The sequence below is a fragment of the Mus musculus genome, chromosome X (genome assembly GCF_000001635.26).
Source record: "Mus musculus strain C57BL/6J chromosome X, GRCm38.p6 C57BL/6J".
Taxonomy (NCBI): Eukaryota; Metazoa; Chordata; class Mammalia; order Rodentia; family Muridae; genus Mus; species Mus musculus.
The window spans coordinates 83,848,922-83,869,460 of NC_000086.7; the positions used below are offsets into that span (position 1 = coordinate 83,848,922).

Genomic DNA, 20,539 nt, shown 5'->3' on the forward strand with positions numbered 1-20,539 from the left:
TTCTCTTTACTACTTTCACTTTTTAGAATGGGATTTTTTTTATTTCATCTTGCAAATGTAATGAGAATTTTCTTCTACATTTTGATGATCACTTAGATTTATTTTAACACTAGCTAACACCTTTTACCCAAGGGAGACTTAGGCAATCTATTGCTAATGTACCCCTTGATTTAGATTCATTCCCATTGAGGACAATTAACATTTTTTTGTGTGTGTTAACACAGCTGGGTGATCTCTGATTTCCACTCATACAGCTCATTTCCAACTTCTGAACAATTAAACCAACCAAGGGATAAAATTATCATCCTTCATATCCATATTTCTCTATTGATACATAGTGACCAATTTCTAGGAAACCATATGGAATTGTTGATGGAATTGAAAGGATATCTCTGTGATCTTCACTACATTTCACTGTTTTTTTCTGTCCTTGTAAACTGTGGTCCAGATGAAACATTCTCTGTTGGGAAGACACTAAGAAGTTATATATGTCTATAGCCATTGTCTTATAACATAATTTTTAAATACTTCTGACATTACCAAAACTGTATGAATCCTATAGTCTTGGCTGTAAATGAACCTGAAACCAACCTCATTATGTCTTCACTAGGTTGAAAAACACAATTTCATTCATAGAAAAAATATACTGGGTTAGGAAAAAAAGAATAAGGCTTGCAACTAGCTTATATGTCTTTCAATCAACTTCCATATTTGTAAGAGTACTCTTTCCAAGGTGGGCATGCTCTCTAATGAGGAACAATGTGTTTTGCCAGAGTTTATGAAGATCACTGTCACCATAGCAGAACATATGAGTCTTCTTGTAATTTCAACCTATTGCTCTAGCAGTGTATAGAACACATTGAAAGCAGAAGTCAAATCATCTGTTTCTTACATTTTGCTCCTAGTGTTCAAGGAGCACATTCCAGACAAATGAAACCTATCACAGCCAAACTCCCTGACATGAGACCCTTTCTACAAAATTGTACTGCAGCGTTCTCTATCTTTCTCATCAACTTGATGGGCAAAGTATTTGAAAGATTGCAGTCACATTAGTAGAAAACAGTGCTTACTGTTTTAGACCTAGAACTTTTTAAATCGTGCTGAGATGAATTATAATATCATTGAACAGTATACTCCATCTAATTTTTCATGGTTTTCAGAACTATACAAATCATAGCAGTATCTATGATGAATATGTATTATGACTTATAGATTTAGAAATTATCCTAAAGATTCTGTAATCCCAGGACAGAGGAAAATTATGAAATTACCCAGAGATACATCTTTAAGAAGGAAACAAATTCAATACTGATTGACCATAGACTCTAACATAATGATAGTGTTTCATTTTAATAAAAATATAATAGCACAATATATATTGTTATGCACAAATTGCAGGTACCCAAAGACCAACAAAAAGCCAAATCCTATGCAAAACATGTAAGCATCTTTATTAAGAGCTTCTGAGCAAGGTCTCTCAGACTCTCACCTTTGCAGAATGTCAGAGTGAGAGTCTGGAGTCTAGGGGTTCAGGGTTTTCATTGTGATTACAACAAAGTTGGGGAATTTCCATGTGGAATTTTTTCCATTTTTAATCATTTATTTATTTACACTCCAGATTATATTCTCCCACCCCCATCCACCTTCTGACTCTCCCACTTCCCATACCTCCTCCCAACCACCTGCCTCCACGAGGATGGCCCCACCCCCCACCCCAACAGACCTCTAAACACTGAGGGTTAGGTACATCTTCTCTGACTAAACCCAGACTCAACAGTCCTCTTCTGTATACATGTTGGGGGCCTCATATAAGCTGCTGTATTCTGCCTGGTTGGTGGTCCAGTTTTTGAGAGATCTCAGGGATCCAGGTTAGTTGAGACTGCTGGTGCTCCTACAGGGTTGCCTGTCTCCTCAGCTTCTTTCAGTCTTCCCTAATTCAATCACAGAGGTCAGCAGCTTCTGTCCATTTGTTGAGTACAAATATCTGCATTTGACTTTTTCAGCTGCATTTTAGGTCTTTCTGAGGGCAGTCATGATAGGTACCTTACTGTGAGTGTTCCATAGTCTGAGTTCTATAGGCCCTTGGGACCTCCTCTGGAGCTGGAACCCACTTTGAGCCTGTCATTGGACCTTATTTTCCTCAGGCTCCAATCCATTTACACCCCTGCAGTTCTTTCAGACAGGAATAATTGCGGATCAGAGTTTTCACTATGGGACGGCAACCCTCTCCCATACTTGATGCCCTGTCGTCCTGCTGGACGTAGGCTCTCCCTACTGTTGAGCATCTCATCTAAGGCCTCTCCCTTTGGGTCCTGAGAGTCTCTTGCCTCCCAGGTCTCTGGTGCATTCTCTGGGTCCCTCCAACCTCCTACCTCCCAAGGTTGCCTATTTCCATCTTTTCTGATGGCCCTCAGGGCTCCAATCCTTTTCTACCACCCAACACCAGATCATGTTCCCCTCTTCCTCTTGCCCCATCCACTTTCCTTCCTAGGTTTCTCCCTACCTCTCCCCTTGTGATTGCTTTCTTCTTACTTGGCATCCTCACTTGGGTTCTTCAGCTTGGTGATCTTTTTGAGTTCTGTGGACCTTATCTTGGGTATTCTGTACATTTATTTTTTGTTTTATGGTTAACACCCACTTATTAGTGAGTACATACCATGATGTCCTTTTGAGTCTGAGCCACCTCAATCATGATATTTTCTAGTTCCATCCATTTGTCAGCAAAACTCAGGATGTCTTTGTTCTTAATAGCTAAGTAATAGTCAATTGTGTAAATGAACAACATTTTCTGTATCCATTCTGCTGTTTGGGGACATTTGGGTTGTTTCCAGCTATCACACATAAGGATTCTATGAACATAGTGAAACACATGCCCCTGTGGCATGGTGGGGCATCTTTTGGGTATATTCTCAAGAGTGGTATTGCTGGATTTTCAGGTAGATCTATTTCCATTTTTTTTAGCATTGTTTACTGACTGCCACTCATTACTCTTGGCTGTTATTTTATTTTATATCCATATATAAAATATGGATATATGTATATATGAGAGAGAGAGACTATGGACTACTGCACATGCTAGGTAAACATTCTTCCACCTGGCTCTATAATTCCTCTCTCTCTCTCTCTCTCTCTCTCTCTTTCTCTCTCTCTCTCTCTCTCTCTCTCTCTGTGTGTGTGTGTGTGTGTGTGTGTAAATAGTCAATGTAATTCATGTACAATGCAACAAATAAAAGCAGGGCAGTGTTTAATAGGGAGTTTTAAAGAAGAATTGTTTTCATATTATTTAAGACATGCAGTTTAGATTTAATTTTCTGCTTTCTAGGTATGGTTTAAAATATATATCCCCTACTAATACATCACCTGCTCATGCTAAAATTACATTCTTCTTTCATATTAGGGACTAATACATATAAATTGATGTTTAAGGTATGATTTTCAAAATAAATAATATAGTCATGAGAATATTTACTATTAGTAGATAAAGATTATAATATCCCCCAAATAAACTACTTTAGTGATGAAAATGTTAACATTCCAAATTAATTTTTAGGTATAAGCTTATTTATCTTCTATTAAAAGATAAATATTGCATATTTTTATGTTGAGTCTAATAAATGCCATTAAAATGTACCATTTCTTTAAAAATTAATGTTTTATTTAATGCTATTAAACCAATTTTCCTTTTGGAATATATTTTCTCTGTTTTGAAATATATAGTCATATTTCAAATATATTTCATTCCAATTCCTAGTGATTTGACATAATGAATTCATTCTTCCCAAGGTTCTTATTCTTTAAGAAATGTATACAAAATTATTATTACCATATTCACATCCCTCTCCTCTCTCTCCTTCTTCCTCCTCCCCCAACTTTCTTCCCAGTGATTTTTCTTATCTATTTAGTCTAAAGGTATTTTTTATGTGTGTGTTAAACTGTTACACAAAAGAGAACTACATGAGAATATGAGCAATAATCAGTTATTTTTGTAGCAAACACAAATCATTAAAAATTTATTTTGAAAGCATTTATATTTTATATATTTTAGGTCATACTGGAGAACATATTAAAATAATAGTAGTTTTAAAAGTATTGTCTTCTTTTCTTTCACACCTTTCATTTAAAAAGAAAAATAGAGCAAAATGTCTTCATTTCCAGGGAGCCATTCCTAAGATTTTTTTTTACCCTCACATTGCTTTTATAACTACCCTAATATATGCTATTTCTGTTGATCTCTATGATTCTTATTATTGCTGAGTGGATTAACTAAATTTAAGAAATAACATTTGAGAATAACAGGCATTGCTTTGAGATCGAAAGACATACCTGATTATGGTTTGGGAATTTCTAAATCCATTCAGCAGGTCAAGTGTGGCAAAGTGTCCCTGCAAAGTCACAGGCTGGCATCCTATTGGGGTCTACCTAAGAAGATGTTTAGAAATAGAAACCAGCTTATGCAATGACTAGTTCAAAGCTTGGACTGACATCAAGTCTTTTACTGCCTGAGATAATCAAGCAATCCATGTAATCACTCTTTGATTGGCTGTCTGTCAGGTTAGGCTAAGAAACAACCCACCTCAGATCTTTTGCCATCATCTTCTAGGCTATTCTATGTCATGCAGCCCATTTAATCTTAAGAATGAAATGCAAAATTAGGTATAGGAGCATAAATTTGAGGCCAGTGGTATGATTCACAATTCTACTGCATTACATCCTTTCCAATTACATTAACATTCTACAAATGTCTACTGATTAGTATGTTGGTGTTGCCTTTCATCAGAGAAAGGACCACATTTAAACAATGACTGATCACACAATTACTCCCTACTATGATTGGAAGGCTTCTGTAGCCACCTGTCACAATGCTGACACTGTGTCATTAGTTAGAGATCCACTTGTTTGGAGGAACTCTTTTTATGTTACAGTCTTTCCTATAATACAGCAAAAGAAGTCTCTTATAACTTTGAGCACTGTTATCTGAATCAATATGGAAAGCAATTTGTTTGTTGTTTGGACTGAAATAAAAAGAAGTATTTTAATTGGAGTTTAGAGCAAGGTCTCAGTCATCAATCTTAGAATGTTTCAATGGAAATAGATTAAAGGTTGTTTTATATAATGTTCCACCCTATGTATATACTTTAAAATATGTTTAGGAAGAGTTATTCTTCAAATTTAGCATCTATAATAGGTTGTTATATTTTGATTTCTATTTCTGTTGTACTTCCCTTTTTGGCAGCTTAAATTTTCATTTTCCTCCATTAAATAAATCACTTCTTACATCATTCATTTAGGCATGGACAAAGCTGCTAGTATTGTTCTAGAAACTGATATTCAGCAAAGACCCTCATTAGAGCTAGTATCCAGTGTAAATATGCAAAATTAATGGAAACTACAATGTGGAATATCAACACAAATTAAAAATAATAGAAACTATGAGAACATGAAATAAAATAAAACTAATATGTTAACTAGATCAATTTAAGTATTCCACATCACAAACAAATATCCAAATAACATACTATAGATATACACAGTTTTGTTATTAGAAAAGGAAAAGAAGGTCAGATATGGTAATGAGGTTTAAATATGATTTACAAATAATACATGATTTATGTTCATTAAAATTAAATTTGAAGCCATACCTTTCTATAATGAAGTCTGAATAATTTAAAAGGAGTAAAATAATAATATTTTCAAAAATTTAAATGGAACATTAGAGTAATATTTACCAGATTCTAGAAAGTATCAAGATTAGGAAGAGGTATTCATATAGGGCTTCAGTTCCTTTTCCCATTTTCCAGAATAGCACTAGTATGCTCTATATTCACTTGTAAAATAATAGCATATCAAATGTTTTTCATATATATGTGTGTATGCATATGTTTGTTCAAATAAGTATAATATTTAACAAGAACATTTTGAAATCAGAGGGCAACCTCTGGGGAGCAGATTTCAGACCTATGCCTTTATGTGATGGATGACTTAAGAATTTTAAATAAGATTTTGGACTCATTCTTTACCTTGAGAAAGATTCCTTTAAGGTCATTAGATCCTTAGAAGTAGAATTTGCAGTCTCTTTAGAATGCTATTAATATTTGAAAAATGTTAAATTACCCTAACAATATTTATAATATCATGAGTAATTATAGCTATGATAAGTTTAGTTAATATTTTTTCTACTCTAATAGTAGTATACATTCAACTGTAATATTTCTATAATCCAAATTATGAAGGAAAGTGGAGGGGAAATAATTTTATAAAGTGGGGTAAATATTATATTCAAAATAAATCCTTAAACAGATGGTTATCTAAATTTTTCTTTTCAAAAGGAGCCGATTCTGAACAGATTGCTTATGTGTCTCGCCAGTGGAAGTGGATTATCTGTCTTGAATTGGATTTTGATGACGGTGACCCTATTCTAAGTAAACCAAATCTCTTGAACTATATAATGAGATCAGGAGGAACATTCAGCCTGAGAACAGAACAACAGATTGCAACAACTGAGATGATTTTGCTAATGTTTTCTTCCAGCTTCTTCCTTTGATGTGGATGATACTGTGACTTTTTCGTGCAGATACCTCTGTTCAGTGTACCAAGTGTTTTTTTTTCTTTTCCTTTTATTTATATAAGCAAAGCTGAATGAGTGCTCGAAAGCTACGCAATCTGTCTTACAAAAAGGTGACTGTGGAAAAGTGTAGATTCTTCACGGACTGTGTGACAGAAATTGTAGAGAATGCATTAAGAACAAATATTTAAATAATTCACTCTTATTTCTTCTTCTATTTAGGCTGTGAGGAAACAAAAGTTGCTTGAACAGAGTATCCAGTCTGCCCAGGAAATTGAAAAGTCCTTGCACTTAATTCAGGAGTCGCTTGAATTCATTGACAAGCAGTTGGCAGCTTATATCACTGACAAGGTGGATGCAGCTCAAATGCCTCAGGAAGCCCAGGCAAGTCATCCAAACTGGGAATGGGCATTTGTTTTTGTTATATTTTAATATTTCAACTTCAGTGGGATTCTGTTGGTTTTCCTGTTTAAGTATTATATAACTAATTGAGAAGAAGCTTCCGTTCATTTATTCATTGAGCTATTTGGAAATTACTTCTTAAATAAGTCTATATTGCAATTCTAAGATTTTTTTTGTCTGAATTATGCAGTGCACCAGTTTCAAATAGAGCCAGGTAAACCCAAGAGAGCTAACATCTATTGTTCACAAAGGTTTCAATACTCAGTCTAGATGAAAATGAAAACAGTAATTTTTATTGCACAGAAATAATTTATTATCTTCTTAAATATTACTATCAATCATTTACAAACAACTCATGCTTGATATAATTGATATTAGCTCTATAATATGTTTCTGTGTTTATATTGTGCTATAAGTAGCTAACAATACATGTAGAAATAAATATTCACCCTGTTTCTATCGATCATAATAGATGTGTTCATGTGCATAAACTCATATACCCTCCTTCTGTGAATCCAAATTATGAAGTGTTTCTAATTATGTTTTCTGAGAATAATAATGAAAATAGAAATTAGTCCTGTATAAGTTGGAGTTAAGTAAATAAATTCCATACCCTAACATATTTCATATGGTATTTTAAATAACAAATTTCTGTTTTTAAGTTACATGTAAAATCACATGCATATTACTATTTATTCTTTTAAACTAATATGCTAGGGATGGCAAATATGCACTTTTTAAAGCCTACATACACATATAAAGCTAACAACTACGTATAATTAAAATCTCCATAGAATGATGTGAGGGTATTAGAAAGTGATGGATAAATCCCACTTTTCCTTTTCTATCTTATTTATATAGATTTGGGAATCATTTCACTTTAAAAATCAGATAGCTGTGTAAAATATAGGAATTGTATATCATGGCTACAAATGCCATTATGCTTCATTGAATCACAATTTGTTATTCAGTGTATCAACACATTTATTAGCATTTAGTAGTTAACCATATTTTCTACATTTAATAAATGAAGTACTTCTGAACTTGGAGCAGATCATATGAATTTTTCATAATATGACAAATTCTAAAAGTTGTATTCCTGATGAAATGCACACTATTAAAACAGATGAAGAACAAATTTAATGTAGAGAATTTTGGTGACAAAATCAGACTTTGCACAAGAACAATAAATACTATAATGGAAATGGGGATAATACTAAATAATCACTGCTCCACATACACTAAGAAAATAAAATAACCTTATGAAAATCTAGTCATGTTCTGTAGTATTTACCATTCATATGACTATCCAAACTTGACTCACACAGATTCTATTATAGTTGGAGTTAGGCTCTGTGTGTGCGTGTGTGTGTGTGTGTGTGTGTGTGTGTGTGTGTGTGTATAGCACAATGAAGACAGACTAATGCTTTTATTGGCTTAGGTAAAAAGGTGAGTTTTTAAGAAAACATATCTTGCCTGTTTGGGAAGAGAGTGGTATGTGACCCTGTATCCTATTGAAAATAAACAAATAATACTTACTTGGCACTGACTTCCCTATATTATAATATGACAATATAGAACATTAAAGAATACATAATATCTGAGAACTGTTGAGCATTTATTTAGTTGATCCTGTTTTTTTTTCCCCACAGTAAATAGTTTTCTATAATAAAGTTATCAAGCAATAGAATTAGTTGAAGGGTTGCATTTCCAAACATTCCAGCTGAAGCTTCTGTTGAAGACAGAGTTGAAGAGTACAGAAGCTGTCTGAGAAATAAGGATTTAAATTGTATAGCAGTGTGTTCTTGTGGGACTGTAGTAGTAGGCCCTCCTGCGGCCTAGGCCTACATGAACCGGGTATTCCTGGAAGGCAGGCTGAGGCTGAAAGAGAGAGAGACTAGACAGTGAGAAAAGAATGAAGCCAAGACAAATTTTCTCTGATCAAGGCCCGTGAGTTTACTAAGAGACTGTGCTTATAAAGGGGGAAGGCCCACCACCACCCACCCCCCACCCCCCCGCCGCCAGTCCATCCTTGGTGCCCAGAGCCAGCCCGAAGACACAGTGCAGCATAGATTGTCTCAAATGTGTCTCATCAGGCAGCAGGATCTCAGAGAAGAGCAGGGCAGTTGATACATGAAAAGGAGCCAGCCAAGTAGGAAAGCTGTACCACAAGTGGCCCCACCTCAGTGGCGACAAGGTCTGCACAAGTCCACTTCAGGCTGGGGGAGGCTACAATTCCCCTCTGATTATATAATAAAAATAGATGGACTGAGACATAAAATTTATTTATGCCCCATAGTCCTGCCTGGGAGCTATGGTGGCTGGCGGCCGTGCTTGACTTGGGACTCAGATTTTCCCGAACCATTTTTTTCTATCAAGGAGCATACGTGCAGCTTGTTTGTGTTTATTTTACACAAACATGGCTCTGTGGTGTATTATTAACAAACCACGGCCTCTTGGCATGTACCTCTGTCTTAGATTGATATATTTCCGAAATCTGGTTGCCTGTCATTGGCTGACCAGCCCTCATAGTACATCTTATTCCCAAATCAGATCAAAGCCACAATATATACTTAATATGCTTCTTCATATTGAAGAATTTCTGTCACCTGCACTTGCCGGAGGCAAGGCTGAACGCTTTCTGAAATCAGGCTGTAAGGAGAGAATAACCTGCTTGAAAAACAAAGTTGAGATAGTGGAAAAGCAACAGGATAAATGCTTCTTTGGGGAAGTCCAGACACTTTATTCAGTTGCAAATTAGCAACAATCAAGCTCAGACTCTGACCTCCCAGTGTGGGGAAGGTGGCTTTGAGCATTAGCAGATAAGGTGAAAATTCTCTGAGAGTTGAGGCTGTGCTCCAAATTACCTTTTTCAGCTAAAAAGTATTGTTAGCCATCATCAAGGTTAGAATCATACTTACTAGAAGATTCAGGATCTGTGTCCACTTGATGAACCAGTCTTTCAGGCAGCCATGGTGCTCCATCTTTTTTTGGGAAAAAAACACAGACAGAAACTCTTCCCCAGATTAAAAAGGGATCTGGACCATGTATTAGTTAATGGATCCTGCCATTTAACCATGGCATAAGAACTAGACATAACTGGATGTCAGTAGCGATCTGCTGCAGAATGACCTTTATCATCAGTTTGAAAAAAAAATTAAAACAAAGAAGACAAAAGCAAGATGTGCTTTTGGTGACCTTGGGGGGTATAACTGCCCCTGTTTTGTTTTTAAAAGCCAATTTTTCAGAGTTCGATGAGCATGTTCAGCAATTTCTTGTCCCATGGGGTTATAAGGAATTCCAGTTGCATGTTTGATACCAAATTCCTTATGAAATGAAGTAAAATTGTTGCCAGTATAGAATGTCCCATTATCTGTCTTAATGAGTTTAGGCAATCCCATAGCATTAAAGGCTTTTAAACAATGATCAATTACATTTCTAGAGGCCTCTCCTGTATGTAGAGAAGCAAAAAGAGATCGCTTGAAAAGGTATTAATAGTCACATGTGCATAATTTATTTATTAATCAGAAATATGAGTATCCATTTGCAGCAATTGATTAAGTATAAGTTCTCAAGAATTAACATCATTATGTGGAAACAGGTAGAATCTGAGGGCACTAAGAACAAATTTTTTACAATTTGACATACACATTCTCTAAAAATACCAAAATATTTTCTTAATATTAAGAATGAGATTATATGGCCAATTATTTTTGTGTAAGGCCTGTAATCTGCCTGAGATATAAATCTAGCATGGCATTGCCTTAAGGTCTTGTCCAGGCAATCTAGGACAAATTCTTAAATGTCCAAAAACAGTCTTCTAAAAGGAACATCATTTTTTTTCTTATGAGTTGTATATGCATAAACCATTGCAAATTTGAGAATTTATAGTGTCTGAGGGATGAACAATTTTAAGCAATTGTAATCTCTGAGATATATATTGCTAAATATACAAATTAAAGCTTGATTATTCAACATTTTAAAATACCATCTACAGCACACAATTTAATTATCTGTGCTGAAGCAGGAGGAAACTCAAAAGAATAAGCGTGTGATCCAATTCACATATGCTTTTCTTCCATAGAAGTACTGTTTTTAAACACAATAAATGGGATGCATGCATGAATGAATTTATAGAAGATACAAAAGCATGCATAAAAACAATTTTTTAACTTATCTTTAGGGTAATGATTATCAATTTTAATATGACGGTAGGAAATAGGCCACATATCAATATTCTACAATAACCAATTTAATTGCTGTTTGGAACAAGGAACAGACACTTTGTCAGGTTTTTAAGACATAAATTTTTATTATAGTTTTTCTAAAATATATGAATTTATCTTACAATTCTTTATTAGCACCACAGCAGCCCTACTAGGATGTTAAAACTTTACTTTGAGGTAAAGAAAGATGATTTTACATTAATGTTTTCTCTTGCCAAAGAATTGCTGTGGACACATTTAATAAGCATAACTAAAATACGCAGCTAATATTTAATTATCATTGATTAAAATTGATAACAATTATAAAAGCTTCCTTTATTTTCTGGAAACCCTTTTGTTTTTTACTAGTTAATTTATGTCTCTCAAGATAACATTCAACAAAGGTTTAAGTCACTTTAAGACATTAAGGTGAGGTCTTAGCCAATTAACATCTCTTGGAAGCTTTTGAAAATAAAATTTTGAAGCAAATCAATTTTTCATTCTTAGATTTTTCTGTACCACAATTTTCTAGTATAACTAAAACCCTAAATATTAAAAAGATATTGCCTCTGAATCATTTCTGGAGCATCAGCTACTCCCCAGAACTTTAAATCTCATTGTGTGAGAGCAAGATTTGAAGTAAACTTCCCTTTAGAGGCATTAGCTAATAAAATACTTTCCACTTAGGAAACAATATACACCGAAAGATTCAAACGCTTAGCTTCTTGTATAGAAGCAGAGTGATACCTAGATGCAAAATTTTCCAGTGATCACCAATCCACTAGAAGCAAACCCTTTACAATTATCAGGATGCAAATGAAAAAACAAACTTTTCAATCTAGAATAATTTTATATGAAGAAGGCAAGCCAGATTGTAATGCTTTTATAAGTCCTATAGCCTGATTGACCTTTTAGAAATTTTGAGTTTGGACTTTAATTAGAAATACATCTGGATAGATCTGCAACAAATTAGTATAGCTAAAAGATTCCCCAGAAGGCAGGGAGAGGCAAGTTTCAAGGACTTCCTTTGGCCCCGTTTGCAAAACAAAACAAAGTCACACAAGCTTCCCTGAGGCTGCTCTGAGCTTTGTTACTCTTGCCTTGAGGACAGATTTTAGAATTTTTAGTTTCTTTTGCAATATTAGACTATAACTACAACTTTGGGAAAGCAAAACCCAATTTTAAAACACTTTATCATCTTTAAAATCAATATTAGAAACATCACTATCATGTTACGAAGTTTGGCTACCAACTTATACCTATGAATGCATGACAGTGCAAATTTTAATGCTTCATTAAAGAGACATTGTTTTAAATCTTATCTCTAAGTCTACATTTTAGGATAAGAATCACATCAAATATTATCTCAACTAGAAATATCCTTAAGAGGCCTAGTTTTTTTTGGCCTGCTTTATGCCATGTGTTTGGAAGACTCCAACCCTGAGTTACCAATTTAAAGCTGTCTTGCTACCAATGTTACACCTTTTAATCATACCCAGTAATTTATAAGCTAATAGTCTATGATGAAGACCTGTAGAGCATATTACACCTTTAGGACCAGTAAAAATCCAAATTAAGTAGCTACATGAATCTTATAAATTTAGACCAATCAAAGAATTTTACCTTTCCTAGCTATAATTATATGATAAAAAGCACTTTGTCATTTGCTAAACACAATAACCAGGATTGCAGAAAATTTTCTAGGAAAAAAACAACTATTAGCTTTTTTGCCTTAGAACTAAGAGGTTGCAAACTCCTTTTCTTTAAAAACAGTTTTTCAGCAGTGGCTCTCCTGTTGTGCTTGATTCTTGGCTAAAGTGTGGGCCACTCTCAGGCTTTGCTGAATCAGCAGATAAAGTTTTAGCCATTTTTATTTTCCAACAAGAAACACAGAACATTCAGTCACTCAGACAAGGAGACAAAAGCATACATGAATTGACATGTGGATGGATTGGTGCACCAAACATAGACAATAAAAAGAGGGTAGAGAACTTCTCCTATAGGGACCAGAGAGAAGGCCAGACGTCTCCGGATTTCCCTGTGTCCCTGGGAGATTTCTGAAATCCATTTTCCTTTATTTTATTTTATTTTATTTTATTTTATTTTATTTTATTATTTTAAGCCCTACTCCTCTCACCTAATGCAGTTCTTGACTGCAGACAACAGTCTGTTTTGAAGTTTCTAGTCCCATATTTCGATGCTAAACCCTAAGTGGAATCAGCGCAGGGTCAGCACTGTTCCAATTTAGCCTGTAAAGTGTTGTACCTCCAGCAACACTTTAAAAAATGAAGTTTAAAACCAGCACTAGCATAAATACCTGTTGCTCACTGTGACCGATACCATCTTCTTATTCTTCCCTTCTCGTGGAGCTCCACATAAGACAGCGGGCCCTCAGTGTTTCCCGTCATTTCTTGGTCCTTTGTTCAGGCGCCAATCTGTAGTTGTAAGCCACCTGCAGCCTACATGAACCAGGTACTCCTGGAAGGTAGGCTGGGGATGAAAAAGAGAGAGGGACTAGACATCGAGAAAAGAATGATGAGGACAAAACAAATTTTCTCTGATCAAGGCCCACGAATTTACTAAGAGACTGTGCTTATAAAGGGGGAAGGCCCACCCCCCCCCCCACCCAGTCCATCCTTGGTGCCCAGAGCCAGCCTGAAATCACCCTTGTAGGATAGATTGTCTCAAAGGTGTCTCAGCAGGCAGCAGGATCTCAGAAAAGAGCAGGGCAGTTGACATATCACAGGTGGCCCCACCTCAGTGGCCACAAGGTCTGTACCAGCCCACTTCAGGCTGGGGGAGGCTACATGGGACTCTTAACTGTGGGAGTGGGAGGTGTCTCTGACACTTTTTTCCTGCTTTTTGGGACACTTTGCCTCCTATTGGGTGGCCTGGTCCAGACATACTATGAGGTGAAGTGCCTAGTCTTATATCTTGTTATTCACTATTCAGGTGATATCTCTGCAAGGCCTGCTTTTTTGTGAAAGGAAACAAAGGAGCAGTGGTTGGGACTGTGCATAACTGGGAGGAGTAGATGAGGTGAAAATGCAGTCAGGATATAATATATGAGAGAAGAAAAATTAAATAAATTTAAATAGAGATAAATATAAACTAATTAAAGAAAAGAATTTAAGCAGTGTTTATGACACAGGAGTTAGATAAAAAGACTGTAAAATTATATTTTCTTAGTATGTTTTTGTGGTGTGAATGGCTTTGAATTTTATAGTGTGCAGAAAAAACTGAAATACATTTCCTTAAATGTAGACCATAGCTCAATACTAATTTGAAGATGAGTAGGCTTTGTGTTCCCTGTGAGAAATCACATTCTTGTTACAATACAGCAGTGAGAAACAGAAAAAAATACATGTATAGTATTTCTGTGGTAGCTAATCATTTACATAAAAACTTAGATTTTCTGAGAGATACTGATCTAGGAGATCTGTGAGTATCTGTCTCCACCGTGTGGTGCACTACTAGTTCTACTATTAAACAGGAGTTCTAAATACATCATTCTTTTTCTTCAGTTTGAATTGAGAGCCCTGAATTAAAAAAAAAAAAATCTATGTGAGAATACACATCATGTGACAAACTTCTGACAGTTATGTTTTATTGCACATAAAAGCATATAAAAATGAATTTATTTTTCCACATTTATATTCAGAAAGCACCCAACTTAAATCATTATTTCTACTTATCAATTGTCTAGCATTGCTAGAAGAAAGAAACATTTGCATACACATTATAGGGAAAAATATGTTTCCTAGTATTTAGTGATATATAATTATGGAAACAAACAGCCATTTAGATGATAAAATAGCAAAAGTTGTTCTATATATTTTGTAAAAATAATTGTACAAAAAAGTAGGCCCCTAATGAAGGAGCAATCGAACATACCCAAGGAGCTAAAGGGGTCTGCAACCCTATAGGAGGAACAGCAATATGAACTAACCAGTACCCCCCAGAGCTGTGTATCTAGTTGCATATGTAGCAGAGGATGGCCTAGTCGGCCATCAATGGGAGGAGAGGCCCTTGGTCTTGCAAAGATCATAAGCCCCAGTACAGGGGAATTCCAGGGCCAGGAAGTGGGAGTGGGTGGGTTGGGGAGCAGGGCGGTGGGGAGGGTATAGGGGACTTTGGGGATAGCATTTGAAATGTAAATGAGGAAAATATCTAATAAAAAATATTTCAGATACATACATACATATATATATATATATATGTATATATATATATATATATATATTCAGAAGAATTTTTGGCAGATATCTCCTCACATTCTCTTAACTGTCTCTTCAGGCTGTTGATTGTTTCCTTTTCTGTTCAGCATTTTCTTGGCTTTTGTAATATCATTTTCCTGTTTTGCTTTTGTTTCTTTTGTTTACTGTGCTTTTTTGCTTATGTCTTTTTTTTTTAGTTCAGGAATATTGTATGTCATTACTTTCATGTATTTTCACAGAAATTTTTCACATTCCACAGTACAGTTCTTTAGAGTGGAAAAAAAAAAACTTTAGCATAGATGCTGCACAAATCACAGTATAATGTGATTTGTATTGTGATGAGTACATGAAATGTGCATGCCTATGCATTACTTTCTGTTCTAATAAGCAGAGGAATGTTGTTTTACTTTTCCCATGTACATTTAGCTTTCAATAGCTTCAGCAGTAAATATGTGTTTATAGGAAAACAATATGAACTTTTCTTACATTAAACATCACCTACAAAACACATTCATTGTGGCGTGCTTTTTAATTGCTTTATTTTAGTTCGGGAACATTGTATGTCATTACTTTAATGTATTTTCACAGAAAATTTTCACATTACACAGTACAATTCATTATAGTTGAAAATAAACTAAAAAAAAATTAGAAATGTCTTGAAGTGCTTGCATAGTTTTCTTCTAGTAATTTCAGATTTTTCTGGTTTTAACATTAGGTTTAATCAAAACCTAATGATTATTTTGAGCTCATTTTGTCAGTTTATGGAAAAATAATCTCAAATTTCATGCTTTACAAGGTGATATCCTGACTGTCCTTCTTCTAAATCAATGTCTATACCCCTTCTGTTAACCAGTTAGCTATGGGAGATTATTCCATATTTTTTGTTTGTCTTCTTCAATTTATTTTACCCATGCTTTTGGAATTGCCATTGTAGAGGATTTTCACATTCCTTGTAAAATTAATTAATAGAATTAATAGCTATCTAATTTTTGTAGCAATGTTGATTATGGTTGCTTTCATGAATTTAGGCTTAGTATTGACACATTAGTACTTCTGAAGCCATGTATATTTTTACATTCTGATGCCTTAAGTAATGATTTAATTTGTTTTCTATTGGATTCTAATTTAAAAAATAAAACTTCATCTTCAGAATAATGAAAGCCATTTTGGTTGATCACTTAATTTTCTCCAATCTAAAAACCAAAACAAAAACCAAAAACCAAAAACAAAAAAACCAAAAAACAAAAAAACAGAAACAAAATAAAACAACAGCAATAAAACAAAGCTTGAACAAACCATCTTAAAAGAAGACTTAATTATGCTCTCAGGTATGTAAATTTTCATCTATTGTCTGTCTGGCTTCCTTCTTTGTTGAAGGCCAGGATAGAGTGAACAAACATCTATAATATCAGGCTTTCTCTTTTTCACGCTTGTATTTTATTCATACTTGAAGCTAAATGAATTGATGCCATACATAGTTGAGACAGGTTTTTCACTGTTAGTTAATCTTAATCTCCAGAACTACCCTAATAGACCTGGCCAGATGTGTGTTTCACTAATCTACTAGGCAGTTTGTAGCTCAAAATATTTTGGCAATCAACCTTCCCCATCGTTCTGCAAATTTAGGACAGTATGAAATTTATTTCTTGATTGCTACTTATATTATAGTTAAATTCATGCCATATTTTGTTGCTTTCCAAAATTAGAATTGCTTTTAGTTTTCTAGTCTTACACTTTTATATGAAAATATGTTCAATTAAATATAATCCATTAAATTCAAATTAAAATGAAAGACAATTTGTTATAAGTATACAGAAATGTGTTGTGGGTGATAAACTCAAAATAATTTTATTTTATAGAGGAAACTAAAAATTATGATATTGGCAACAATCATTTAATACAATCTCTAGTGGTTTTTTGGACTAAAGAAATTCATTTGTTTGGGGATTTTTGGCATCTCTAATAAGTTTATTTTAGGTGTGTGGCTGATAATTTGATGACCTGTATGCTCACCTGGGCTCAATCACGTGAAGTTGTCAGCAAAGAGTTTGTTTGGAATTATTTATTGAAGTACACCTGCCATTCAAGGTTCTTAGAACATGAGATGATTTTAAGAAAGAATATCCTATGAATGAAAATACACCAGAGAACTCCTAAGCCTGATAAACAGCTTCAGTGAAGTAGCTGGATATAAAATTAACTCAAACAAGTCAACTGCCTTTCTCTACACAAAGGATAAACAGGCTGAGAAAGAAATTAGGGAAACAACACCCTTCTCAATAGTCACAAATAATATAAAATACCTTGGTGTGACTCTAACTAAGGAAGTGAAAGAACTGTATGATAAGAACTTCAAGTCTCTGAAGAAATAAATTAAAGAAGATTTCAGAAGATGGAAAGATCTCCAATGCTCATGGATTGGCAGGATCAATATAGTAAAAATGGCTATCTTACCAAAAGCAATCTACAGATTCAATGCAATCCCCATCAAAATTCCAGCTCAATTCTTCAACGAATTAGAAAGGGCAATCTGCAAATTTATCTGGAATAACTAAAAACCTAGGATACCAAAAAATCTGCTCAAGGATAAAAGAACCTCTGGTGGAATCCCCATGCCTGACCTAAAGCTGTACTACAAAGCAATTGTGATAAAAACTACATGGTACTGGTATAGCGACAGACAAGTAGACCAATGGAATAGAACTGAAGACCCAAAGTGAACCCACACACCTATGGTAACTTGATCTTTGACAAGGGAGCAAAAACCATCCAGTGGAAAAAAGACAGCATTTTCAACAAATGGTGCTGGCACAACTGGTGGTTATCATGTAGAAGAATGTGAATTGATCCATTCCTATCTCCTTGTACTAAGGTCAAATCTAACTGGATTAAGGAACTTCACATAAAACCAGCGACACTGAAACTTATAGAGGAGAAAGTGGGGAAAAGCCTCAAACATATGGGTACAGGGGAAAAATTCCTGAATAGAACAGCAATGGCTTGTCCTGTAAGATCGAGAATCGACAAATGGGACCTCATAAAATTGCAAAGCTTCTGCAAGGCAAAAGACACTGTCAATAAGACAAAAAGACCACCAACAGATTGGGAAAGTATCTTTTCCTGTCCCACGCTATTGTTCTTCACCCGCGAAAAACATGCGCGGAACAAAAGATCCTTCCATAGTTAATTTTTATTTCATAATGATGAGGTAGACAAAGAAGGCTCAGAAACATGTATGGCTTAAATACCCCCTGGTGTGATGTGTCTATATACGACTGGCAGCTTTACCCACGATCTCATATGCCCCGGGGATGGGCTAGTTACTTTGGCGGGCTTTTGCTCCCTGCTTGATCTAAACAAAGAGATCGGTTTGGCACAATGGAGGTTTAGCGCCATCTAGTGACGGCATGTATATTGCGGCTTTCTACAATCCCCCCCTTTTAAGTATATAAAACAAAAATGCAAGCTACTCTTTAATGGATGAAGATAGAGGTCGAATCCCTAGTGTGCAGAAATAGGGGCTATGTACAGGATTAGCTCTTAGGCTCACAGGTCTTTTCCCAGAGCAACCCTGACCTGCTCCCATGCTGTTTTTTACTAGGGGAGGGATACTTGGACACTCAACCCTCATGCAAATCGACTTGTCTTCTAGGAGCACTCGAATCTCTGAGCAACTCCTATGCGGTGCTTAGCCCAGCAATTCATAAGAGTCAGAAACCTACTCACTCTTTCCTGTGCAATGAGTCTAGCCTCTAGGAGTGCAAGAGCTGAGCAGTCAAGTGCTTGCGAGGTCATCTTAGCATAGATAACCAGATTTCAGGGGAGGTGCCTTGCTCTATTGCAGCAAGTGCTTGAGGAATTACCACCTTGTCACATCTCTGTTGAGATCTGAGTTTGCAAACCAGCCATAGTATAAGCAATAATCCACAACACAGGGCTGTGCCAAACAGGCCCACTCCCACCCATTCCTTAAAATATGAGAATGCAGGGGACATCCAGGAAGTAAGTCATTTGATTCCATTAATCAATGATGGGTCCACAGGCATGGAATTAATCGCCATCACTGCTACACATAGCAGCTCAAGCTTTTCATCAAATCCTTCAGACCAGTTTCCTGTAAGAAACAAAGACAATTCTTTAGATAGATTAGCTGCACACGTCCAATTTTCATATTGGACACTAGTAATACATAAGGCTCCTGATTTCTTATCACAGCCAAGCTGGGCCATTTGGAGCAGAACTTCCAGCCTCTCCTCCACCAGATCAATGCGCTGGTTCACTATCATTAGCCCACCTTTTAATTGGGCACTGAGCACTGAATGTTGATCGATCACATTTGCCACAGAGGAGGACAACTGCTCGATAGTCGTGCTTGACTGGACTGATGTTGCCATAGCAAATCCAGCAGCCATAGCTGCAGTGATACCAAAGTCTTGCTTTTGCCTGAACAAAGATACGGTGGAAGGGGTCTCCACGGGGCCAGGAATCCATCATGGAATCTTGGAAAGCATTGCACGGCTGGCCCAATCAAGGTTCCAGCATTGTGACATCCCGCAGGTTTCATTAGTACAGGATTCAAAGGAACCGTTAGAAAGAATAAAAAAAAAGGGGGGGGGGTGTACACACATACTGGAGTAGGTGAATAACTAGTCTGATTTACCAGGGTCTTATTAAATCCAGTGATTTCAGTAGTAGAATTTTGAGAAGTGGTTCCATCAGGTAACTGAACTAGATGACACTGAACGAATTTTGAAATACCATTAAAAATCACTTTTCCAGCAGCTCCTCCTTGGAGGAAAACCAAAGGATTAAGATCTGTACAGCTTCCATTAATCCCACAAAGTACCCATTTATGAAAAGGATGCATTATAAAGTCCTGTATGAAAAGTCCCTTTTTCATAACAAATTCCTTCTCTGGTTCAGCCATCATGTTGGAAGAAAAGGAAAAGGTTTTACTCTGATCTGCCCAACGAGTGATGGAGGATTGACCATCAGACCAAGGCAGGATCAGCCCTTCATCTTCCAATCTACCATGAGGGGCTATTTTTGGTTGGTGGGGACGTTCTTTGTCTGAAAAGTTAGGTGGTAGAAATGTACCATTAACCCAAATTGCCTCCTGCCAGAAGGTCCGATTTGTAAAGGTTATATCTGCG

At 35.7% G+C, this 20,539-nt stretch overlaps 1 protein-coding gene across 10 annotated transcripts in view; it reads left to right on the plus strand.

Moving 5' to 3' along the window:
* Dmd (dystrophin, muscular dystrophy) overlaps positions 1-20,539 on the plus strand; it is a 2,390,387-nt gene that overhangs the window by 1,034,258 nt on the left and 1,335,590 nt on the right. For all 10 annotated transcript variants that reach the window (XM_006527768.3, XM_017318379.2, XM_017318378.1 and 7 more), the window contains one exon: positions 6,785-6,946. In XM_006527768.3, the coding sequence (XP_006527831.1) occupies positions 6,785-6,946 (162 nt within the window). The remainder of the gene's footprint in view (positions 1-6,784; positions 6,947-20,539) is intronic.